General features: G+C 47.3%; 6 protein-coding genes across 6 annotated transcripts; 4 read left to right on the top strand and 2 right to left on the bottom strand.

Moving 5' to 3' along the window:
* Positions 1-176: 176 nt before the first annotated feature.
* On the bottom strand, positions 177-515 carry LHYA1_G007946 (uncharacterized protein; the record flags this gene model as incomplete). Its single annotated transcript, XM_031152869.1, has 3 exons — positions 177-236; positions 312-359; positions 417-515. The coding sequence occupies 3 exons, from the start codon at positions 513-515 to the stop codon at positions 177-179; spliced, it is 207 nt and encodes a 68-aa protein (XP_031002053.1).
* An 834-nt stretch (positions 516-1349) lies between these two features.
* Positions 1350-3256, top strand: LHYA1_G007945 (uncharacterized protein; the record flags this gene model as incomplete). The annotated part of the gene is made up of 7 exons (XM_031152868.1): positions 1350-1457; positions 1507-1563; positions 1612-1658; positions 1711-2069; positions 2127-2836; positions 2895-3005; positions 3065-3256. The coding sequence occupies 7 exons, from the start codon at positions 1350-1352 to the stop codon at positions 3254-3256; spliced, it is 1584 nt and encodes a 527-aa protein (XP_031002052.1).
* A 1068-nt stretch (positions 3257-4324) lies between these two features.
* Positions 4325-4573, bottom strand: LHYA1_G007944 (uncharacterized protein; the record flags this gene model as incomplete). Its single annotated transcript, XM_031152867.1, is given in 2 exon segments — positions 4325-4375; positions 4391-4573. The coding sequence occupies 2 exon segments, from the start codon at positions 4571-4573 to the stop codon at positions 4325-4327; spliced, it is 234 nt and encodes a 77-aa protein (XP_031002051.1).
* A 1415-nt stretch (positions 4574-5988) lies between these two features.
* LHYA1_G007943 (Serine/threonine-protein kinase) lies at positions 5989-9197 on the top strand (the record flags this gene model as incomplete). Its single annotated transcript, XM_031152866.1, has 5 exons — positions 5989-5994; positions 6045-6071; positions 6131-7132; positions 7189-7986; positions 8070-9197. Coding segments are annotated over 5 exons (2961 nt in total), but the record flags the coding sequence as incomplete, so codon positions are not given.
* Positions 9198-14444: 5247 nt separating this feature from the next.
* Positions 14445-16146, top strand: BSC6_2 (Bypass of stop codon protein; the record flags this gene model as incomplete). The annotated part of the gene is made up of 4 exons (XM_031152865.1): positions 14445-14475; positions 14522-15379; positions 15487-15756; positions 15974-16146. The coding sequence occupies 4 exons, from the start codon at positions 14445-14447 to the stop codon at positions 16144-16146; spliced, it is 1332 nt and encodes a 443-aa protein (XP_031002049.1).
* A 3953-nt stretch (positions 16147-20099) lies between these two features.
* LHYA1_G007941 (putative U3 small nucleolar RNA-associated protein) lies at positions 20100-21915 on the top strand (the record flags this gene model as incomplete). The annotated part of the gene is made up of 2 exons (XM_031152864.1): positions 20100-20396; positions 20449-21915. 2 exons carry the CDS (start codon positions 20100-20102, stop codon positions 21913-21915), a joined length of 1764 nt encoding a protein of 587 aa, XP_031002048.1.
* Positions 21916-25954: the final 4039 nt, after the last annotated feature.

Here is a 25954-nt window from a genome sequence, read left to right as displayed (position 1 = left end):
ATCAGCTAAGAACTGTCTGTATCCCTCCATTTCCCTCCCTATCTGTTCAAGGTCTTCGTGTGGCCTATTCCGCTTGCAAATAACACCAGATCCTCAGCCTCAAATATCGCTACCGCCACATTGCTGTATTGAAACTCGCAAATCGAGACCAAACTTATCACCGAGTCGGTATATAATCATGAACCTGGTTCGTAATGTTCTACCTGGGCAGCTTCCGTCAGGCGGGTAACCTCATCCTTTACACGAACATGTCAAAAAAAGTGAACCAGGACATTTGCAAACAAACAATTCGTAAAGAGAGAAATACATACTGCTCGTAGTTGTCGAGGGATGGTGCACTGAAATCGGCCACGTTTCCACTAAGTAATAGCATTAGTCGTAAGATTTTCAATCGTGTCTCAGGTGGAATTTCTCACAAGGATGGTAGACTTGCCCCAACCGAAGATTTGGGTGAAAAATGTCTCTAATGTACGCTCTTCGGTATATGTTGCCCTAACAATAACAATGACAGCCATTCTAAGCAAGAGACAATAAGCCGAGATCTAGGAGAATAGGCTAAAAACAATAACTGTATATGCTTCCTTTCACGACAAGGAACGAGAATGGCAAAACTGAACAAGTTAGACGGGATTAAAGAAAAAGACATCATGTTTTTATTGCCCAAGGAAATCCTACCGTTCTTTTCCAGTGTCGGTGCCACCACAGAATGCTCACGGCGAAACCCGGAGGCGTCGCGGAAGGCGACATGAAAATCAACGAGGCGCGCAGCGACCTGCGAACCCAGTCAGCAGCCTGGTCTGCCTTTCGTTTCGGTATGCCGCCATACTCGGAGGCGAATCAGTAATTGTAACATGCATTATGCGCTGTCATGCTACCGTATAACACTTGAAGGTAGCAGAGAGGATTTAAGCATGATATCTCGACGTGGCCAGATCGAAATGGTCCTCTCCCCCTATCTTGTAATACACGCTTATTAATGTAAATTTGACGTTAATTATCAGGCGAAGGCCTAACCTCTTCGTATGTAAAACCGTAAAGCCAAAAGCAAGCTTGTTCGTGAACACTTTTTAGCCCAGCTTTTCCACCATGTACTTTTATTTTGAATTTGACCACTGTTTATTCAGGTGCGCGGCTAAGAAGTACTCGTAAGGGTCCGAGGCTACAGGTGGTCTCCGTAGTCTCTACAGGGTACCGAGTACGAGTACCAGGACACGAGGGGCGTTGAGACCAGCTCATCACAGGGTGCTAAGCCTTTCTTGGCTTCGCAGCCTCACACAGCCTCACTTCTAAGCATCAACGTTAAAAACAATTCTGAACGTACTCATACATGCACACTATCAGTTTGAGAAATGGACTGGGCTCAAGATGCAACGGGTATTAGCGATAATGATTATCGAAACGTCTATAGGTACGAGGAGACGCACACCACCGTTGTGCAGATGACAACTGGCGAAAAGGTGTGAATCGTGCCTCAGCTCAAGTTTTCTTTGACTGACAGAATGGAAGGAACCGTTGATATTGTCCCTAAAGTCAGAGGAAGATTGGGTTTCTTGGTTTCAATCAGTAATACTGTCCTGCACCACCAATAAACGTTGCTGATCACGCGTGTAGGAACAACGGCCGCGCATCTGTGGACCAAAGCCTGGCTACGTTCTACTGTATGAAATACTTACTAACCAAAGTCCAGTGCTTTACTAACCGCCAGTTTAGCTTAGCAAAACGCACGGGAGAGCGTCCATTTTGCGCTCCTAGCCGAGTTGGATCAGGAGAATGGCTGGACACATACAAAAAGGAGATAGCATCCATATCTAGAACTCAAAGAACCTCGACTTTTGCTTCATTGGCAGAGAAGAGCCCAACGGATGGCAGCAGTCCCAAAAACTTACTAGGAAGCGGAAGACGGGGTGTACGCACACTTCCCTTTTCAGAGAAGGTGTTCCGAATGATCACAAAAAACTTTCACACGCATGGGTCTATATCCCGTGTCATTAGTCGAGCAGATGTACAAACTTTCTCCTGCTCTGAAGTTGAGATGGGAGAATCTGATGGACCGACTTATATGGCAGATGGTGAGCTTCCTTTGGAAATGAGGGGTCACGTTTACCCCGCACTAACAGTTCCCGCAGTCTATAATTGTCGGACATCAAACGCTTGGGATATGGATCTTGCACTTACCGCTACTTGCTTCCCTCATTGCGGCTTGACGTTTGCCATTTTGTTCGGTTGCCCATTATCTGTCGAAGAGGAAATCATCAAACGGCTGTCATTTGCAACAGCCGAGGCGGCACACCCTCTATTGTTGCCTGGCATATTTGTCGAGCTGGAAAGGACTCGGCATGTTCACGTAGTTGAAGCCATGATTGACGAGCTTGAAACCAAGATTTTTGAATTGGACTTCCACACAGGCGAGACAGAATGGGCACAGAGTTCAAGCGCTGAGAGGAGAAATCAGGAGAAGCGGACGGCATATCTTGATACTGCATATCTCAGAAACGGACTTATCAACTGGAGTGCGCAATTATTGAAAATGGTTCAGCATGCAGAATATCTCGAAAACAATGTTTTCGCTTCTGGAGATTTCCCTGAAACGACCGGTGCTAAGTTCAACAGCCAGCCTTTTGAATTGCCCATGGTGTCAATCAGTCATCAGAACGGAGATGAATCGAGCGATTGTTCTGTTGCCATGCAAAAGTATAGTTCTCACCCGACAAATAAACAAATGCGGAGAGTTGGTGGTAGGATCAAGGACCGCCTTCAAGCCATAATTGACGAATACGAGGACAAGATTCGGGACTGTACTATGCGAGTGGATGGGATGGCTATGGCAACACAATGGGTAAAAAGGTTCTAAAAACTTGAAAATACCGAAGCTGACTTCAGGATCTTTGATCTAGGCTCAAGGTGAAACCAATGTCGAAATTGCTCTTGCTACTGGCCGTGACTCGAGGCATATGAGATCCATTGCCTTGCTCACCATGGTCTTCCTACCAGGAACCTTCTTTGCGGTAAGTAAAACAGTCCATGCGATGTGGAAAGCTTACTGAGCTACCTTCTCTCCTCTTAGAGCGTATTTTCTATGACCTTCTTCAACTGGTCCAACTCGGACGGTAGCGCCGAAGTCTCGGGGTATATCTGGATCTATATTCTTGTCACCGTCTGTTTTACCCTTCTCACAGTTGGGACTTGGTATTACTTTGTCATTTGGCGGCAATCGAGGCCAAGCAAACCGAAGTCAGAAGAGGAGGCTCTAGTTTGATTACAACTCTTCGTCATTGAGGCCAATTATAATCAGTCTGAGATTATATGTCTGCAACCTACCAAAGTGTAGAACTTGCTAGCGAGTTACGAGGCTACTGGTTCTTCCTCCATATTCATATCCTCATCCGATATTCTTTCAGTCGCCTATCGTTGGCAGCACGTCACTTTTATTGGGAGTCGCATTTTGTCGGACTAAGCTGCTTACATAAGCCTCTGTGGGATAAATCTCTTCATCACACTAGTCTGTCCTTCTCTGAATACACACAATTATATGCCCATCACGTCTATGCTAGCTGTGACCCTAATTATCGTCCTCTCTGTGACCAGCATTGTCCAACACATTTGAGCACACTCTCTAGTTATGATCTTAGCAAGTAGATCATTTCAAATGTGGTTTATGTGATAGAAGTTTATTGATCTAGTATTTTAGGCATTTGAATTCCATACAGCTGTCCCGAAACTGCAGAAAGACCGTCCAGACTGGCATCCAGTAAAATACACGACGGACTCAGCAGAGTTTCACTCAAGGGGTCCATTTCTTTGCTAAACCGAGTCAACGATATTTGAAGGGGATTGTTTCGAACTGTGTAGGAGCTGCTATGTAGTAGTATGATTAACCGCCGAGGTGTACATGTCCTGGAGAGGACAGAGATCCAAGTGCAGTAAATTACTCGAGCATTAGGGTATACAGTGTTAGGCATAGTACAGGTCTCTTTCATTCATCATTTCTACTATGCAATAGTTTTTATTCGGAAATTTATCAATAGCCCTGGTTCAAGATGCTATGTCCCAAAAGAAACCCGAAAAAGAAGCCTGCTTCCTTCAACTACACTTCGCCACACCTTTGGAATGCAAACAAACAATACTAGCTGAACAGATCTATCTTTACAGGAAATGATAAAGAAAAACAGGAAATATGAGACCATGTTCCCTTCCAAATCCATCTATGCGACTTATTCGAATGAAAGAGGTATTCCACGGCAGTAGGATGGATCGAGTCAGGGGCTCGAACGGATTTGACAGGTGGGAATTGTGGATCCGGTTCGAGGCAGGTATTTGAACCGGCTCATGAGTTCATTCTGATTTTGCGACTTAGCTTCTGAATCCAAAACTCATGCTAGGCTCAACTTACCAAGTCAAACTCTTTAGATGTTCGGATGTTATAGACATTGTGACGCATCTCCACTTTGTACTGGCCTGGCCCAAGAAGGTCTTTCAGTTCGGTGGATAGTCTGCGTGGACTTGACACGTACTTCGAGTGCAGGCTCCTTTCGACAGTCAAATCGTCGAAGTGCAATTCGGCAGCGGTTGACATGGAGACTCGGAGGGCGACGTAGATAGTAGTTAAATAGAAGATACTAAACTAAGTTGCGATTCCAGGAGAAAATCAAAGAACAAGGATTAAGTTAAGTCCTTACCATTTAATCTTTCTGGCATCAAGTATTAAAAGATGGCGAATGAAGAGCAACACGGAACCCATTTGTACAATAGCGGAATGACTCTATTTTGGGGCTATGCCGTATCAGGGTTTCACAGTATATGACGGGCGCGCAATCCAGGCGCTGTTGTTAGGCATTCAGAGCGCAACCTGACTAAGGCTTTTCATCTGTGGCCACAAGGCTTGGGAACGTGAACGAATATATCGTATGCAACGTCAAACTCCCGTTGCCTCTCTTTGTTCACCGAATCATGCAATGCAGGAAGGGTTGAAGACTCTAATCGAAGCCGCACATACGGGATGCCGTAAAAGAAGTATTGGTCGAGGGTAAGACGCAAGTTGGCTGCATGCAGTGTAATTTCAGGGATTCATGTGGATGGTTGCCACCACCACGGCGATGGCGGAGCCAATCAACGTCTTAGCCAGTCCACCTTCTTTGGGGGCTTATCTTTTTCATAATCTACGCAAATAGGTTCTAGTTGTCAGGTGTCTGCTCCTGCTCTGCTCCTCAGTGTCGAGCAAAACCAACAGACTAATCTTAAAGATACCAAAATCAACTGGGAAAAAACAGCGCAGACCTTGTGCTTTCTTTTCCAAAAGTAAATATTGGGGGAGGTTATAATAAATTAACATATTTGACTGATAAAATGTCTCGTCGGGAGAGCGCATGGGGGATGTGTCCGTTTCCGCAGACTCACCATCGATCCCTTTTTATAGGCATTCGTAATCACTCACCCTAATCACTCACCCTCAACCCACACCACAATGACATCCAATGATGGATAATTTATATCAGGAAGACAGTGTGCATTTATAATTTTGGCTCCTATTCAGCTCCATGCACGACTATGGACAGAGGTAGGCTTTTTTGAGATATGTGTGACGCCACTCGCGAAGTATTGGATAATTGCGCTTTACCGTCTGCAGATGTAGTCTAATTTAGATACCACATTCTGAAATTCATTGGAAAGCTTTAGGATGATACTGCAGAGGCTGAGCTGCTTCGCCAGAAAGAGCCCGAAAAAAGGAATGCTTCTCCAGCCTGGGGGCCCCAGGCTGAGGCTTACTTCCCATCACCCCGAACAAAGGAAAGCAGAGCCCCGATCCCCACACAATAAGGATTCTTATATCAATTTTATAGCCGCAAGGCCCAATAATCTGCTAAATTGGCGTGGCAACTGTCTGTCTTCACACTCGCATCAATCCAGGCCAAACTCGATATAACCTCCAAAATTCCTAGAGCCGCATGCCGTATCTTTAACTTAAAATTTTCGAATGGGCTTTAGATGATAATGGAGGTACGTCTACTAGTTCCGCACTCAAAAGAAAATAGCTAACACTGGCGAAGCCGAACCGTAGGGCAGAATATAAGGAGGTAGGCGTTCCATCCCTCGGCACCAGTACGAGAATAGAAGCACCAGAGCGATCTGACAGATTCCCTTGCAGAACCACTCGCTCCCAACAATACCATGGCACAAAGAGGCAGAGTTTCAAGCTCCAGGATTATCCTCCCTCAGACCACCAAATGCTAGCAGCAATTCCCTTGGTGTCCATACCTCAGACTCGGACATCAGCAGTGTTATCAGTGACCTTGGTGATGCAAAGCAGCTTGCCCAGACCAGAGATCGCGGCCATTTTAGATCTGCAACAAGGACGGGTCTATTGGTTTCTCACGCTGGGACCAGCTTTCCAGACAATACAAACCAACTTGGCAGCATTGACTCCGATATTTTGCCCCAACCAAAATCATTGGAACATCAAGACAAAAAGAGTGCGGCAAGAAACACGTATCAGAACCTGGGACGCAAGATTCGCTTTGCACAACAGATATCATCATGGGAGGGAGAGGGGAAAAAATTCTTGCCATTCGATAAACTTGAACAGCACACCACCAGAAAAGCGATCCATGAGGAACTAGAGCAACAGGGAAGTGACGCCTCCTTAGTAAATGAGATTTGGGAGGCTGGGCAATTTCGAACATCTTCGTTGACTACACGGCGCAGGATTTTTGCTATCCTTGTTCTACTTGACCAAGTCCCCGCAATTATTGACTTCATCCGCGAAAATATTTACGACCGTGACCTGCCGTTTGTCTTCCAAGAAGGAACTGGCGAGCGTGAGGGATCCTACAATGTCTATCGGAAGGTGAAACAACGGAATGGGGATCCCGATATGGAGATCGAACTTCAGTTTTTCCAGAAGTGGAAAGATGTCACCCTGGAAGCCTTCCATCAAAACCAGTGGCAGCTACTGGCGCCATTTTTCTCCTTGGCCTCCAAGGATAGCACGAAAGTCTCGCACTACAACCTGGATAGCCATATCGTCCTTCCATTTGTCGAAGACCACATAGTGGATGAGCCACCAGCACAATACGGTGGATCTGCAGAAGTCAGACGTGTCAAGATCCACCGGGCCCACCAAGACTTATACATGACCGTACGTTATTTTTTGGATTTCTCCTTCAAATACTAACAGCTAACTTTGTGTCTCAGGGCGACGAGGCTGATAATCCTTCGTTTGCGGTCAAGCGACTTTCTTCAAATGATCCCAGTGCCTTCGATAACGAGGTTGAGACCCTGAAGCTATTTAGCGGGAAAAATAAACACCAACACTTAATCAATCTTCTCCTCACCTATCATTACCGAGGCCATTATCATCTCCTCTTCCACTGGGCGGATGGCAATCTATTGGATTATTGGAAGACAAGACATCCGAGCCCTCATACTCCCACAAGAGACGGCAAGTTCGCCAAATGGGTAAGCAGACAATGGCTTGGCGTTGTAGAGGGGCTTCAAGCCATTCATACCTACACCGCAGACCCCAACCTTCCATTTCACGATACACAAGATCCTATTGACCCTCGTATTCACGGACGACACGGCGACCTCAAACCAGAAAATATTCTTTGGTTTAATAGACCACATTCCGCTGAAGGATCTACCGACCATTTTGGATCATTTGTGATATCAGACTTTGGTTTGACAAGGTTTCATCGTGAATTAACGAGATCGCGGGTCAATCCGGAGACACTTGGTTGGTCGCCGACATATAGACCACCGGAGTACGATGTCCAAAAGGAAGTATCCCAGAAATGTGATATCTGGAGTTTGGGATGTGTCCTACTCGAGTTCCTACACTGGTATCTTCTTGGGTGGAAGGGAGTAAAGGATTTCCAAAACAGCCGAATCGACGAAGGGGGCAGTCCTGAAATGCGCTTGGATGGCTACTATAACTACATCGAGGACGATCCGTCGCAGAAGGGTACCAGGTTCAAGAGATCGGTAAAGAAGGTAAGACTTGCCTGAAGTTTGTCGGAGATGCCTCATACATTTAAATGTGTTTACAGTATTCCGTCATTCTAATGCTTTCTTAGGCTTTTCAACACCTCCGTAGTGACCTAGGAACCACTGAGTTCTTCCTAGAATTCCTTAATCTAGTCCAATTCAAACTTCTGCGCATGGACCCTGCTAAAAGAGCAAGTTGCGGGGAGATTGTGGAACTTTTCAAGGAGATCAATGGAAAGTGTTTGCGGGAAAACGGATATTGTACTGTGCCGATTCGAAGGCCGAGGCGATCATCAACAGACCTATCAGAATTGATGGCGACTCCTACAGCCCCCCTCCGACAACCTAGCATGCCATTCCCAGAAAAGTATAGTAAAGTCAACGAAGCTCCGAATGTTAGGTTAACTACGCCAAATAGCCGTCATCTTAAGCACGAGACTATAAGCGCACCTAGGGCACGGGAACTAGGAATCCACACAGGAGAAGTAACACAGCCGGCTCACAAGCTAGAAATCTCTAGCAATCCTATAACGAAAGCAACACCAATAATTGATGATGTGGATGAGGGGGTTGACACGAACATGGAGCAAGATTCACAAATAAGCTCACCCAAGAAAATACACTTCGCGAAAGAAGACTCGGGTATTGTAATGAATAACGACGATACTGATGAAGACTATTCTGGATCGATCCAGAACAAAGAAGGCATGTCCGACGCTGACGCCGGGAAACTGACGGAGGAAGAGCAAGACGCACCAAAGCATAGCTTCACTGTTCGAGCCAGCCACTCTCCAGATTATGGGACATATTCAACGCAGGACAAGCCAATAGAAACAAGACTGGTCGATACAATGGATTCCGGAGAGCAACGAGCAATGGAACCAGCGAACGAACAAAAAGAACAAAATATGAATCAAGATACTCTGGCCAACAATCATACAACTGATCAAACAAGCCCTCAAGCTGCATCTAACTCGTCTCCAACTGCAAGGTCGGCCTTCATGCTTAACCACTCCGGTTACCACACGATGTCCGGGTTGGCGAGCACTAGCCTTCGCCCAAAACAGCCTCATGAGATGAGTTCACCCGACTCACCGCCGAACGCTTCAACAGAGACAGTCGAAGATGAGATTTTGAGACCTCTGTTGGGTAGATGCCCCACTTACGACGCCGAAAGCTCAAGCTACGAGGAGAACGAACACTCTCGCTTGAGAAAGTGGTATAGGGAAATACTTTGCTGTTCTTGAGCTTTCTCGGCACAAAGCCTGACGAATGGGATGCGATACCATATGTGAACACCACGAGGCACGTTAAGGATGGCCCTAAGGAGTGGTGTCATCGACTGCTTCAGGCTACTGACGGCAATCGGTACGCTGTCAGTTTCCACATCTCGTAAGAAGGCCGCGGGGAGACGTGCCAGCACACTTTAGGGGAGGCAGAGGAAGTATGCTATAGTGAGAAGGGAAGTATACTGCGCTCGTGAGTAGGGAAGCACAATTGCGCCCGCAATCATACCTCGCCTTAGGAAGGGAGGTAGAGGGGAGAGGGGTAGAGAGGCATAGAGAGCGGAAATGCTATAGTGAGAGAGAAACATAATTGCGCCTATAAGGGGGGAGATGACTAAGAACACGTGTAGAAACGCTCCTACTACTGCTAAGCCAATTAGATTTGTTCCCTTGCTCCACTGCTAATAATTATGACTAATTAGATCCGTCTATTTCATATAGCATTAAAAAAGGACTCTATTCATCTTTTCTAGCCCTGTACCCCTAGTTAATCCACCAAAATCTAGGTCACGCGTTAGAGGAGTAGCCACTAGCGCTGGCAACTAGCGCTAGCAATCAACGTCAAAGTTGAAGTATATCTTCGGTTGGATGCGGGAATGGAAGTCTTCGTTATACATATATAATCCGGGATGTGTAGTGACTTACCAAGAGTGTAAAGTGTAATTTGTCAGCCCCACCTGTCTCGCATCCTTAGATATGTGGGGCGTTTATCGTTCATCGAGAAGATAAGTGGTCTGTAAATCACGTCGTGGGAATAGTACTGTATTTGTCGGTGGCAGATCCATTGATGGGCTTAAACTAGAGAGTAACATTGCGGGGAATGAAACAGTAGGCTTTTCAGATCGGAAGACGGAGCGAGTCGAAGCGTCGGGAAGCATTTGAACTCCGGCTGTTCGGAAACCTCAGACTGAACAGTCATGCAATTGTTGGCTTCTGAGGCCAGCGATGGGTGGGTCTCCATGCTAGGTAAATTGTGATGGATAAGCGGCCTGCTTGGAGGCAATGCTTAAGTATGTAGGACTATCTATTAGACAACAGGTGTGAAAGAAGTCCGTACTCACCAAGCACCGTAGTTTCGGTCAGAGAACGCGATTGTTTGAGGGCTATGCGAGATCTCCAAGTCTAACTTGTGATATTCCGCTAAGCAGAATTCTGATTAGTTCTGTTGGATCTTAGTAAGTGGCCAGCTTTTATCTTATAGTATGAACAGAGTTATGTTGCAATGTAGAAGTGTAGAAGTAGGAATGGACATGAAGTTAAAAGTGACGTAGCCGTAAGCTACCTACCTTACACTTAGCGTCTCTAGTTAGTTTTTACCTATATGCAGTGAGCGTTAAGAATAGCTGATCAGATACTACATATTACGAGATGGCTAAGTTCACCCTTTTTCACCTTTTATATTACACCTGCCTCATCTCTCGTGCTTGAGCCTAAAGCAAGCCTTTGCCTAAAGGTTGTAGGCGCAAGTTTTAGGTATGATCAAGTCTATATTAAGCCACAGGTCACACAGTTACTATCAGTACAGGCATTTAGTTTAGGAACATTAATTTTAAAAATACTCTTGTTTTTGGTGTTTCTGCTAGTGACTATCTTATATGTTTTTCTTTGTTTCTGTCAGTGCTGCCACTGTTTTCAATAACCCCATTCCTTCATTTCTTCTGTAGACGCAACGCTGAATCCTTCCCTAAAGTATGCATCCAAAGTCAATCAATCACAAAAGGACTGTCTCATCAAGACGCTCCCACCCGAGTCTAATGCACTCTGCCATCTAATATCAACCTTTAGCAACTATCGACCCTAGTTGCACTGGCAATTGCATGTTGGTCCTTTTCCGAACCCATATCATGTCTTCTCCGTCGGAGCTAGCATATACATGATTTGGACGGTAGGAACAGACAATGGTACCCGGAGGAATTTTGAGTACCTCTCAAACTTGGACTGTACCTCTTTCTGGTCAGATATTAACTCCCTAGGCACCAGATCATGCACGGCACTCATGTTATGGCCTCGCTCCTTCGCCTCGTCTAGGGTGATGAAGTCGAAAGAAAATCGAGGCGAGGAGGTCTGTTGAAATGTTTTTTCGAGGCTTTGGAATGTGTCGAGCTTTCCGCCAAAAACAACAAGCTCCTCGATATTGTAGAATTCCATGAGATCAAGATACGTCCATTCGTCATGATAGAAGGTAATGTTGCACAACACCGCTAATCGACGCAGTGGTACACCACTCCCCAATAGTGAAATCAAAGAATTCTGGAACATGAATCTTTCTGGAGATGTGCCCATGGGGCAGATGAAGTCAACTTCAAAGTTCGCATATGGCTTCGTTCCGAAAGACGGACCCACAGGTTTTCCTTCCAGCGGGATTTTGTTCCAAAAGACAGCCTGTAGTGTTCAAGACCGACTGTGCGCGCCTCGTGCGATACGTGAAGTATTGGAGGAATTGCGTTGTAGCTCCTGTATTTCGGTAACCGTCTGCCCGAGGGTTTATTATCTACAGCCTCCACAACTTCCCAGACATCGATATTGCGAGGAATGTAACCAAGCTCCTTCCAAACCTTAAGACGAAGCTCTATGGGGAGCTTGTCGAAGGTAGTCGGAACTTTCTTGGTGTTCTTCTCTTCTAGCTCCATGGAGCCTAGAAGACTGGAGAGGTGATTGTCCTCCATTGTTGTGCTTCTGGTGCGCTTGGATTGAGAAAGTCGAGGTTTCAGGGTTGAGTTTTGTGTGTCTGGGTACAAGTTCGGTGATGTCGAGAGGTGGTTTTGATCTCCAGGAACATTTTGTGGATTTTTATAGAAGTTGGGAGGTGGTTGTGCGGAAGTTGTAGGGAAGTTGTTTTCTTATTGTTTTGCAAAAGATTTCGTTGTTTTTTCCGAAAGCGGAAGGAACGACTTCTTGTGGATGAATTGGCCCGGATTCACCGACTACATGCTGTTTCTATTTCATCTGTGTCCAGACTATCCTATTGTTACATTACAGTCTTCGCTGTGTGTCGGTGCGCTTATTCATTCCCCTGGACTGACTGAAAGTCAATATCAACATTGTCCACAGGGCATTTTGCAGCATATCCTAGGACTGATGCGTAGTAATTCCCAAATTCACTAAGTCTCGTAGACAGAAAAGAACACGCCTCACATGATAGCATTGGATAGGATATAAGATTTTGTTTCTTGACTCTGAGTTCTTACGTGCTAAAGTCTTAGACCCAGCTGGTGCAGCTCTCATTAACAGGAACAAGGTTTACCTAGCCCTATCCTTGGGCTCGAGGACTGCTACTACGAACTGTAGCGCTTGAAAATGCATCGATGTGCTTCTTAGCCGCTTTTCCTTCACCATCTTCTCCAATATCGCTTCTCGTGAATATCCACTCAACTTGCTTCGCAAAATCCAACCCTCTATGCTCAACCTCGTGTGTACCAATGTCGCTCCGCAATTTTCATTCCAAGTACTCGGGGCGACCAGTCTTTCTTATACATATCATGCTCAGGGTTATTCAGTTCTTCGAATTGGCCGCACAAATCCTCGAAACGCCCGTCCATATTCCTCAAACGCACCTCGAGCTCCTCTTGATCGTCGTCTGTCCAATACAACCTCTGATTCTGGGTACGATGATCATAACTAAAGAGACGAAGATCCATATATAATTGAGATCCAGTCTTCATCAGTTCGGTAAGCGGAGGTTTATTTACGAGAACGTCCCAGATGATAACCTCCTTAAAGTCCGATGACTGGAAGTATTCAATCAAGAGGTACAGTTCGTGCGAATCAATATAAACATAATTTTTGGAGAAACCGAAAACTTTAGCGAGGCGCCGAGTTCCTAGGTCTCATATCACACATGCAAGAGTGCTAATGAAGTAGTACCATTGATAATTGTTGGCCATTTCGGGCAGTTCATCAAGGAATAATTCATCACAGTCTAGATTGACGTAGATTCGAAGTGGGAATGAGAATGTAACTTCAACGCCGCTGATGTGTAGGTTCTTGTCAATCTCGAATTCCAGCGAGTAGTTCTCAAGCGCGGTAGAACGACTCTCATTAGACGTGTGAAGTACAGAGGGAACAGGCGTACAATTGGCATATCTAAAGATGGCATTCTCTTGGTGGTCAGAGACTTGATCGAGGAGCAACATCGATCAACCATCTTTTGTTTCCAGTGTTTTCAGAAGAACAGGCGATAGGTCAATCATCTGGGTGTGGAAGCATGCATCCTTCCAGATCTTGCGGCGAAGCTCGAAGGGAAACTTTGAGAAGGGAGCGAATGTTGATGGATCGTTTCGGTCGACGGCGTTTCGGCCAACAATGGCGTGATGATAAGGTTTGCTGTCTGAACCTTCAGTATACTTCCCCGCCACCTTCTCGCCATCGTTGGGACTAGAGACATCCTTAACCCCAAGCTCCTCTTGAGCAGATAAAGGCGACCCTGGAGTAGCCGTCATGGTGCTGGTAATTGCCAAATGCGCATCGATGGATAAGGTGTGCTGAATCTCGCAGAGAACTTGAAGTTATCGGCAAACAAGATGACGAGGCCTGTAGGAAGCAGGAAGATGCCGATTCGAAAAGACAAAGCGACAGGAGGCTAAGAATTTTGATCCGTCAAATGACCACTTCTATTAACTCTGCGCGATTGGACGTTTATTGGAATATCAACGTAAAACACGTCGGTGTCAAATATGGAGTGGGAATGAGTGTGTCAGTGTTAGAGGCCTGCCCACCAAGCCGGTCATATGAAAGGAACATACCGTGAACCAAAGTCCTTCAGCTTCCCGAAAAGACATGCAGATATATATCTCGCTCGTCAATCTGACTGTCAAGGAGAACAATGAGAGCGAACGAACGAATGAGGAAGGTATGGGAGGCGGGCCGGTAACCCGGATCAGCCTCGCGCTAGTGTAAGCGAGACCTACCCGCTACCCCTTTCCCACAGCTTGACCAAACCAAAGTGACGCTCATACATGGAATGCCAGCCGAAGATCAACCGTCATCATGATTCGCATAAGCAGAAGGTTGTTTTCCATTTGGGATCCTGCCGAGTCTGCAAAGATATCTACATCTTTACCCCCTCTTCGAACCTCATATGCATGTCCCAGTCCTACAGCAAAAATTGGATGTCTCTTTCCTCATTAGAGCAACTGGCAAGACCTTTCTTTCATATAAGTACAAGTGATCCTTTGAAACATGGCCGCCAGAGACTCTATTGCCGTACAAGGTAAGTGTTTGACTGTTTCAAAGTGCAAATTTAACTAGCATATCAGATGTCATCGAATTACCAGAAAGACAACCGCAACCTGAAGAATCCATCTCAAACGAAGCACCAACCATCCGTAAAAGCACAAACTCCCCAGAACCACCCTCACCACCACCACATCAGCTCCTGAAACTTCTCAGCGCCGCCTTCTCCTTCTTCGCAGCTGGCGCCAACGATGGTTCTCTCGGCTCCCTCATCCCTTACATCCTATCCACCTACTCCATCTCACCCAGCTACATCTCCCTCGTCTACCTAACCACCTTCCTTGGCTGGTTCCTATGCGCCCTCACCTCCCCATTTCTCACCACGCATCTCTCCCTTCCATCCCTCCTCACCCTCGGCGCAGTCCTGCAACTAGCATCGCAAACTCTGCGCTCCCTGCCCATCATATCCCTCCCGCTCTTTGCCTTCACATTCTTTCTAACAGGCCTCGGCCAAGCCATTCAAGACTCCTTCAGCAACACCTTCGTCGCAACCCTAAACCTTGGGGGCACCACTGGCAAAAGCCACCGCTCGCTCGGTCTCATCCATGCCATGTACGGCCTGGGCCTCCTCATAGCCCCCTTCACCGCAACCAGCATCGCGAACCGCGCCAGTCCCAGCGGCGGCAATAAATGGGAACGCGTCTGGCTCTGGCTCACGGGAATCGACATCTTGAACATCATGGGCGTATTATACGCATTCCGCGATTCGGCTTGGAGGATTTCTACGGATGGGGAGAGGGGGAATGGTGTGCAGGACGATGGGGAGGTAGAAGGCGAGAGGGGAAATTGGAGCAAGTGGAAGCAACTACTCGGCATGAAAAACTTGTATATCCTCGCCCTGTTCTTCTTCTTTCATCTAGGCGTCTGCTCTACATCAGGCGGTTTGTCTCCCTCCCCATCAAACCCCATCAAAATCCATTTTCTCCCTCACCCCATCACCTTTCAACCCCCACCTCTATCTAACTAACTATCGCACCCTCCCTTCTAGGCTGGGTCGTCGAATTCCTCGTCCGAACTCGCCACGGCGACCTCCACAAAATCGGCTACGTCCCCTCAGGTTTCTACGGCGGCCTCTGTCTCAGCCGTCTCATCCTCGTCGAGCCCACGCACCGCTACGGCGAACGCCGCATGCTGCTCCTGTACTCCATCCTGTCTTTCGCTATGCAGTTGGTATTTTGGCTGGTCAAGGATCTCGCGACTACGATTGTGATGTTTAGCCTGATGGGGTTTTTGATGGGACCGTTTTTCGCTGCTGTGGGTTACTTCCTTTTTCAATATTCTCTTTTCCTTTTCTATCTTTCTTTTTTTCTTTCCATAGTTTGACATGGAAAATATTAATCAGAACTAACGGTCATACTCTAGGGCGTATCCGTAGCATCTAAACTCTTTCCCCCCTCCATCCAAGCCGCCGCACTCGGTTCGTTCCTCCCCTCCTTCCTCCCACGATCCCCAACTAACCCTCTCCCCCTCTCTAGGTCTAATATTCTTAACCGCCCAAGCGGGCGCAGCCATCTTCCCCTCACTAATCGGACTCATCGCCGCGCGCGCTGGCGTGCAAGTTCTACCGCCGATCGTAGCGGGTCTGATTGTGGCCATGGGAGTTACGTGGGGGTTTGTGCCAAGGGTTGAGCGGGTACATGAAGAGTGAGTAGAGTCGGGGATGGATGGATAGAGGGATTGGATTATTGGTCCAGTTTATGGAGGTGGAGAGGGAATGAATAGATGGGTTGAGGATGGATAGGGTGAGGATGTGTCGTACGCGAGAGTCGAAATGGAGATTGAAAGAATGGGGTGAGTTTGGTGGGTCTTGCGGATTCGTTTCGTTGTTGAGGAATGGATGCACGGAGACAGGAAAATAAACAAGTATAAGTACAAGGTCCGTGTAATAACAACCACGATGATTTATCTACTTGAGGAAGAAAAAGCAAAATGGAAGATAATGTCAGCTAAGCTACTTATTCATACACAGCAAAAGTCCATGCGGCAAGACGCCCAAAATTGCAAAACAAAACATACATACATCCCATACCCATATACTGACCGACATAGTCACAGTATCTTGCCAATTTTCTTCTCACGCCCACCAAGAAGCCCCCGAACCAAATCCCTTCGTAGCAGCAACAACATCAAAAGGCTCCACATCAACCGTGCTATTCGCCTCTTCCAAAAACCCCTCAATGACATCCGCCGCGATCTGCATCCGATCAGGCGTCTCGATATCGTTGCCATGAATGATAGCCACGTGCTTCTTGTGGTGTCCACACGTACACTTGGCCACACAGTCTCGATCGTAGGTATAGGTGATGACATCGGAAGCAGTCATGAGTGCCGCTTTAGCGTAGGAATCCCCAATCTCTCTTCCATCTTCCATGTTGTCGCGATTGGCCTTTGATTTTAGTGCTTCTCTGATGAGAACAAGCAGTTGCTTGCATTTTCGGGACAACGTGACTAGATCCAGGTCTAGTTTGGGGAGGAGATTGGAAATAGCATCGCGGAGCTGCTCGAGCTTCTGGATTTGCGTGAGTTCTCGTTTTCTGGACGAATAATACTGGTTCTTCGGCGTGGTTACCGCCGATAAGACTTGTTCCGGCGAAGAGCTCAGTTCAAAGCAGTCAGATAGGGTGGTACATAGCTCGTCTCTCCGAAGAAGATTTTCGCAGTTCGCAAATGTCAGTCCCCAATCTGATCTTCTAGCATCGTGGGCAAATTTAGAGGCTGGAATCTTCGCGATGAAGCACAATCGGTGATACATTTGTTGCTTCGTGCTTGGAAAGCTGCCTTTGAACAAAGGCCCGATGTGAATGCCCATAGCGGCTTCGAGATTTGGCCACCGTCCCTGGATCAAATTGAGTTGTTTTACAGCGTTGTAGATATGCGCTACCCCTGCGAAGTAACAAAAGAAGTTTGCTGACTCGATTTCTATCTCGTGCATTCTGATGGAATTATATAGGGACTCGAGCCCACAGTACAAGGGATTCTTTTTGTACGTGAAACAAGGATCTGCCGATGGGACAATGACATCGGCTGGGTCAACCTCGTTAGGGATACATTGAGTCTCGAGCAATTGTTGTTTGAAGCCCACAAGCGGGTTTTTCTCGACAGCTTCTTTTATTCTCAAAGACAGCCCAACTACCTCTTCGACGATCTCTTCGGCTCCCCACTCATTTGTCTGCTGATGGCTACACTGATCCGGCAGCAACATAGCAGTCGAAGACTTTGTGTCAAATTTGATTGACCAAGTAACGCCCAGTATCGATGATATTCGAGCGCTTCTCTGCCTCAAATCTCTCCAGCTATTGGCGATCCGATCTCCCATAATCTTGTGGATGTCCAGCAAAACGCGTCCAGCGAAAACACATTGAAATCGAATACAATTGCTCCCCGGAAGTACATCAAAAGCGTCCGTGATTGCATCTATGATTGGCCCATGATGATCTTTGAATGTTTTGTAGTGTTTTCCGTAATATCGATTCTTGATTTCTACTTCATGAAGATGTAGAGAAAGGAGTTTGTCTTCGGCAATCCATTCTTGACCTGATGGGGCCTTGATTCCAAGTACCCAATATATGCCGCTGACGGGCATTGTCCAGGGGAGATGGGTCCTTTGGTTCAATGAGCTATGTCGAACATATTTTTCGATGGATACAAATGTGTTTATGTACATGTAGTCGTCCTCTAGCTTAGCACCGTCGTGGCTGGGAGCCCCCTTGAGACCCGACTGCGAAGAAACGAACTTCGATATAGAACTGTATGGATTCCGGTGGAGTGGCTCAGGCCAGATTGATACAAGTTCCCTTTCGGCTTTCAAAACACATTTAAGTGCAATGTTCGTTACCGTGGATGCGACCATATAGTTCAACTGTCCATCTGCAACGCTTTGCCATGTCTGCTTTATGAAATCCCGGAGCTTGTGAATATCGCCCAAGAAGCAGCAGACAAGGAGCGGCAATTCCTCCTTGACTCCTACCTTCAACTCGTATGTATCTGTTGCTTCAGGACCTGACTTATTACCGGGTGCCTTTTGCCTCGTGATGTTTGTCGCCTCCTCCACCAAAAGGTCTACTGTCTTCTCGTCAAGCTCTTCAAGTTCCAGGGTCTCGAAACGATTGGCGGCATCTGCAGGCGGAGTCGCGCCGCGTAAAGTCTGGGCTGGTGTGGAGTTGGTCGACCGAGATGCCTTTGAAGACTTTGGTGGGGTAAAGTTCGGACAGAGAATCTTGAATGCACTCTCAAGAACCGAGGTGAAGTGTTGATGGGTTGTATTTGAGACATGCACCGAAGACTCCTCGTCGTCCATGAAGTTCTGGAACCACGTGGTACACTTTCTGCGAGTGTTGATGGCACGTTTTAGAACATATTGGGTTCCAAGGGGTACCTTCACCCGAGGTTTCTTCGAAGCAGCAACGAACTCTGCCTGGCACAGCAACTCTTTGAGAGAAACAATGTGATTTCTTGAAGGTAATTGAGGTTTGGTGTTGGATTTGATGGGATTCCCCGCTTCTTTTGCCTCCTTGCGGGCCTTGCCCTTCAGTCTTGTGCTTTGCCCGCCGCCATTTTGTTCCCGTAGGAGGTATTTGGATGCGGCGATGCTGTCGTCTGTTGATACAAGCGCATATCCACACGATATCGCCGTGATCGAGAGCCAAGTCACGAAGGCATTGGTATCTGCCTTGTATTCTTTGTAGCTCTCGCTGAGGCTGTCGGGGAGCATTTTGGAAGTTGATTTGCAGATGCTGGATGTCGACGAAGTTAGCAACAGATGGAGATGAGAGGTAGCACTTGAAAGCCAACTGCGGGAAAGCAACCAGGGAAGGAACGATCGCGATGGGTCTAGACACGTGTTCTCGTAGGTAGGGTAGTCAGTTTGCTAGGATGAATTGCAAGACTTGTCCGCAGGATGGATTAAGCTGTTGTTATATACTGTACGCACGTGCTAGTACAAAGGAAAAGTGAATACCACGACATGTTACGGCGGCTGCTTCAACGTTGAGCTTTGTTTGTCTACATTTTTGAAATCTGCCAGGCGCAGAAACAAGTGGAAAGAAACAAAGAAGCCATCTTCCACCGACAATACGCAGTTCACACAAAAGAAGATGTTGATGCACGGGTGTACATGTATCAGAAGTGTACCTAGGTAGGTAGGTAGTAGAGTTTCTCCCAAAGATTCTTCGGGTCGCGGCAGCGTTAGGATAAATGAGGCTGCAAACAGCACATCATGGAAAACGAAGTATGTTAACTATGGGAATACACATCTGCAAACAGAAATATCCGTGTCGCCTCGCTCGAGAGGACAGACAAGATGATTGTTCGACACTCAACGATGTTAAGGTAGTATGGATATTCCGCGATATACTACTCAACTATTCACTCATGGTAGTTGATTGATTGGTTTCAGATGAAAGTCAACATGAGGCGGATGGAGTGAGATAGGTTAAGGTAGGTTGAGGGTGAGGGTGAGGTTGAAAAGTGATCATGTGACGCGACCGCGGGGCCGACACACGCTACTCAGTACTGATCCCTGCAGGAAAACTCCAAGCCAAGCCATCAAAAAGTTCTTGCTAGAAAATCCGATAATCAGAATTTCTGTTTCAACCACCTATAATGCCTCGCCAACGCTCTAAAAAATTATCTGCAAGTCAAAAGACTGTGCAAGAGCCTGTGCCGGCAATCCACAATGAGGACGAACAATTTGGAAGCGATAATGAAGATCTCGAGATTTTGGAGAAGGATGCGCAAGAAGAGGAGCTAGACAAGCTGGTACTTGGGGATGGGTCAGCCTTCATGGCACAATTGGGTGGAGGAATGGATGTGGATAGCGAGGAAGGCTCCGATGTGGCAGAGGAACTGGAAGATGAGAATGACGGTGAGGGGGGCTTAGAGGGAGTCGACGATGCAGACGTAAGGACAACCCCACCAATTGTGCATTTATCCTGGACTAACATGTTGGAAGCTTTTCTTCCTCGACTCGGGACCATCCGCGGTCGATCCAAGTGCTTTGATACTAGGCTCTGATGATGACCACGAAGGAGGGGCGCCAGCTTGGGAGGACAGCGACGATGAACGGTTAGCAGTTTCACTCGCCGGGAACTCTCGATTACGAAAGCTGCGAGTTAATGAGGATGAGGATATTGTCAGTGGAAGGGAATACACAAAGAGGTTGAGGAGGCAGTTCGAGCGCTTAAACCCAGTGCCAGAATGGGCGCTTCCTTCTGCACGACCTGCAAAACGGAGGCGCAGATCGTCTGCGGCCTCAGATTCTTCAATATCATCAAACGAGATGGATGTGGATGACTCTGATCTTTCGACTCTACCACTCGCGCGATTGCTTCAAGACGCTGATTCTCTTACAAGGACACCAGTAAGCTCAACGAAACGACCAAAACTCCGCCCAGAAGTCCTCGATATTCAACGGTCCCGCGACATACCCTCACAGCCATCCTCAATCTCCTCCTTATCCTTCCACCCCGAATACCCCGTCCTCCTCTCCTCAGGCCCAGCATCAACTCTCTACCTTCACCACATCGCCCCAAACGCGCATCCAACACCACATCCCCTCCTAACGTCCGTCCACGTCCGTCACACACCCATCCACACTTCCTCATTCCTTTACCCCCAAGGCGACAAAATCTTCTTTGCAGGCCGCCGGAAATACTTCCATGTCTGGGACTTGCCGTCCGGAAATATCCAAAAAGTAACGCGCGTGTATGGACAAAAAGAAGAACAAAAGAGCATGGAGAGATTCAAGCTCAGCCCCTGCGGACGATACATGGCGCTCATAGGCTCATCACGCAAAGGTGGCGGTACAGTCAATATCCTCGACGCAAACTCAACCCAATGGATAGCGACCGCACGAATAGAAGGCAAGAACGGTGTCGCTGATCTCGCATGGTGGAGTGACGGGCAGGGCCTTACTATTGTCGGCAAAGGCGGCGAAGTAGGGGAATGGAGCGTAGAATCCCGCTCCTATATCGCGCGCTGGATAGACGACGGTTACGGGCCTACAGTCCTGACCCTCGGCGGCAAACACGGCCCCAGCTCACTTGGCGGCGATCGCTGGGTCGTAATCGGCTCCCAAAGCGGCATCGTCAACATCTACGACCGCAAGACCTTCACTTCTCCCAAAGGCGAACTCACCATCCCCGAACGGCCAGAACCAAAACGCAGCTTCGATCAGTTCACGAAGCCGATCAGTAATCTGGAGATCAGTCCTGATGGGCAGCTCTTGGCGTTTAGCACCAAGTGGAAGGCTGATGGGCTGAGGTTGGCGCATCTACCGAGTTGTACGGTTTATAAGAATTGGCCGACGGGGAATACGCCATTGGGGCGTATCACGGCGGTTGCGTTTGGAAGGGGGAGTGATCTTTTGGCGGTGGGGAACGAGGGGGGGAATATCAGGTTGTTTGATATTAGGGCATAGATAAATAGATACCTGCAATGAATATTGTCTATACACCATGCCAATGATCTTCCTCGCTTTATAACTCGCCTCGACTTATTAAACTGGAGAAAAGTAGGGTGTAGATCACGTGTTCCGATACCTCTTCCGCCTTCATATCACATCCCCTCCCCGTTCCTTCACCCCTGGATTATGCTTTTCTTCCCTAGATGTATTAAAGTCCTGAATCCCTACCATGTTTCATTTCATACCTCCCTTTCTCAAAGCACGTGCCTACTAACACCAGAAAACCACTTTCCTTGCTCCGTAGATCATCGGTGGGCCTGCTCCACATCTAGTGTTGCCTCGAAACTTTATCTCAACGACATTGTAACTCCTTGACCTAGTCTATCTATCTCCCAACACCAATGACAATATATAAAGCTTAAGAGACGGCTTGGTTTTATTATAAATCCCGTTCATCTTCCAAGTCTGGAAAATTGGGTGCGGCTAAAGATAGGTACAATGCACCGTACTGTACTCATCTGATATTTCCTCGCAGAGTCATACATTTTTAAAACAAAGAACAGTACACGAACCATGTTCTGTTCGCTGAACTCGCTGTTGAGCTGTAAAACTTCTTCTCTAGCCCTCTTGCTTGGCCTATCTCAGCTAATATAGTACGCCATGGTACCGTGTTGCACGGTTCTGTGGCAGGTAGTTGGAGATAGTGGATGGCTGGCTGGGGGATATTTGAGATGGGGAATGTGAAAAGTGTAAGATATGAGCATTGAAGCTGAAGCATGTGGTGACGACTACCTTGATTGCTCCCGGGGTAAGATCTTTCACTTCGGCCCAAAAGTCGCTTCGTGGCCACGTACGAACTTCTGCCCTGACTCGCCTCGCCTCAACTTGATGGCTGGTAGTGTGATACTTGCAGCGCTCACCATGAGGAATGGATATTCGGCTCCCGATAAAGTATAGGAGGGAGGGAGGTGGCGAGGTACTGAGGAAGTGCTTTCAGGGTAGAGTACCCCTTTCATGCCTGCTTCTATTGCACTTGCAGCTTCAGTTCAGCGACTGTTGTGTGTCGTTCGTTCCCTTTGTTTTCTTCGTGACCAGGGCCCAGCTATCTGCACTTCCAGCGATAGTCATGTACGATGCACTTGCGCTTTCATTCCTTCTCTTCGATGCTCTTGCCGTAGTGATCTCACCCACCCCAACTTCAGTTTCCCCATCCTTCTCACTTCAATCTTGCCTACAACTCCGCAACCAATAGTTGTAATGCCACCCTCCATCCATCCTTGTTTCTTTTTTATGGCTCGCTTTAATTCTTTCTTCTGTAGTCTCCAACTGCTCCTGCGAGTTATGCTGGTGTAGACCGTGTCCTCGAGGCTGGAATTGCACTTGCTTTCTGCTCTTTCTGACCGTGTATCCAGCAACTCGCTTTCTGCCTTTACCAACCATGTCATTTCGAAACTTGCTTTTCACTGCACCTAATTTTAAGCGCTGGAAATGCCCTTTTCGACCGCTCTCCCACTTGCAGGCAGTTTACGTTGGGACTTTGCACGCTATCCACAAGACATCTCCACATATCCTTTCCACTCCGTCTTCCCTGGAAGGCATTGGCATTTTGCTGTAGCCTCCAGTCAGGCTCACAATATCAGCCGTGATGCTTCATCCCGCCTCGGATGACCATGTGTCGTTTATCGTCTATCCCTCATGGCTTGGCGGCCTCCAAGCTCTCTCCCATTCGTTATTGTGCTCTTGATCTCTCATCTTTCGTATATATTCTCAAGTTGAGAGTTTGTAGATGCTGTGTATGATCGAAGAATTCGGCGGGTGGTAGACAGTGCTTCGTGGGTCTTTTGTTGTGCAGATTATATGTAATGACCTTGCTTGGTTACTGAATGTGGTGCCAATGTGGTGCTCGCCAGAAACTATTAATAGGAGCTCGGTGGCTCGGTTTTTGGACACATTGTACGCTCGTGAATGATCTTCGTGCTCGAGGGATTCTGTTGAGTATCAGCGCCGAACAACAGACAAGCAGAGCCGTGGAATGTTGAAGACGGCGAGGCCTTTGGTCAAACAAAATTTCCACATTCCTACAAGCATTTCCTACCTCCACATTCTCGACATGACCCTACTTCTATTAGCATATTTCCAGCTCAATGATAACTGTCCAACAAATGATGCATACTTTCGCGGATGTGTATCCTTCCCGCTGTCAAACGATACCGCAGCCTTGATGTCTTCGTGCCATACTGTGCTTTCATCTGTTGTGCCAAGCCTATCGCTTCTTCGATGTGCGTTGGTCATTTGCGCGCTGGTTGACGCCGGTTCAATCATGTTCATGTTCGTGTTCGTGCTCTCATGGTTTCTGCATGATTACGACCTCTCTTCGCCTGGTATTTGTTTGATGCAGTGCTTAGCTTGGCCGTGTTTCTCCAATTGCCTGACGATTCTTCTTGCGCTGGCACCATCATTTTCGTTTGTGTTTGGATCTTTACTTGCTCGTTCGTTTGCGCCTGTCTGAGGGGTAGGTAGGCTTGCTGGAGGTCTGCTATTAGGAAGAAGAATAAGTACTACGCCCTTTCTTCTGATGTCTGAGATTATTAGCATTCTGCTAGCTATAGGAATATATTTTGGATACACTTACTTGAATACAGGGCATAATTTGTATAGATTGAGACTTTTGCGGGTAAATTTATGCTTCGGCAAGACTGGAGTATATTAGTATGCTCGGTCGTCGGAAGCAATTCAAGTCATGGGGGAAGAAGAGCTTAACTATGCAGGCACGATTATAGGCCGAAATAACCATGGTCAGTAAATACCCTTCTCCGAGAGTCTGCTTGCCGTTTATTCATTCTGACAGCTGCTTGAAGAGAAATTAAGTCACCAAGAGTCTCTCAACGACTTATTAGGTAGTACTTTATGTTCATCGCATATCCTTAGCTGCTTCCGTTGCAAATCGAACCTCGCTTGATCGATGGAGCCTTTGCATCCACTCGCAGCGCGTGGTTGCCGCGTCGAAACACCCTTCCGAATTGTCCAACATCCATTGTAGAACATCTACCTTTCCGCTGTGTTGTTCGCTATAGCCTAATCTCCTTACACGCCAGTCAACAGGACGAAACTTTCTATCTCCTTCTCCCCAGTCGCATAGTCGCATCAAAATGCCACCACAACAACCAAACCATACCATAGGCAACTACAAAGCGTACAAAATTCATACCGATCAGTTTATACGCTGGCTGGCTGGCAGGGCGGCAGCAACAGGCTACAAGGACTCCAGTAGCAACGCCACAGCTGATTTGCGTAAGAAGCACAACGCCCAAAATGGCAAACAATTTTACGGAACACCTAAGAATGTTGTCCCAACAAGGGCGCTCCTTGCTCAAGCCCAGTGGATTATGGAACACTCTGAAGGCCCTGTCAAAGTTCCCGCTGACGTGCAGTTCTCGTTGCAATTCGCTATTCTGCTCCGCAAGGCATGCGTGGTCTACTTTGGAAAACTACACTCTAAGTCTAAAGAACCAAAGAGTTTCAAGGTAGCAGATGAAAACCATCAGCACTTTGTCGCTATTCTTGAGAAGACCAGGAATATCTTAGAGCTTCCTGACACCCAGGAGAAAACCAAAGCCGACAACGTGTCCTCCTCCACGTCTAAATCAACCACCGATAATCGATTCATTCCCCTCTCCATCGAAGAAACTCTCTTGCCTACTCCCGAAAGCCTTCTAATACCGGTCCCACCTAGTGCCACTCTCCAGGAGAAACCAGTTCAACCAACGCCCACTATTCTTCGCAGCGACCATTACGAACTCGAAGTGGATGGAGTATCAGAGTCTTCTTTAGAAATCTTCTGCTTACTCCGGGATTTGTCCGATCACAGGAGGTTCTTGAAGGAAACTTGGGAGACCACTTATGACACCCAGTCCGACCTGATGGTTTCATCTCTTATCACAAACCTTACTTTAGACCTCGTGGATAGGGCAGAGCGCAACCTTATGGTGCCGAATGCCCAAGGAGGTCAACTACATCCTTACCGGGAGACGTACATAAGCTCTAGCGCAAAGGA

Source organism: Lachnellula hyalina (genome assembly GCF_007821495.1).
Source record: "Lachnellula hyalina strain CBS 185.66 chromosome Unknown contig00192, whole genome shotgun sequence".
NCBI classification, from domain to species: Eukaryota; Fungi; Ascomycota; class Leotiomycetes; order Helotiales; family Lachnaceae; genus Lachnellula; species Lachnellula hyalina.
Note: the sequence above shows the minus strand (reverse complement) of the source record. Positions and strands in the feature narration are given on the sequence as shown.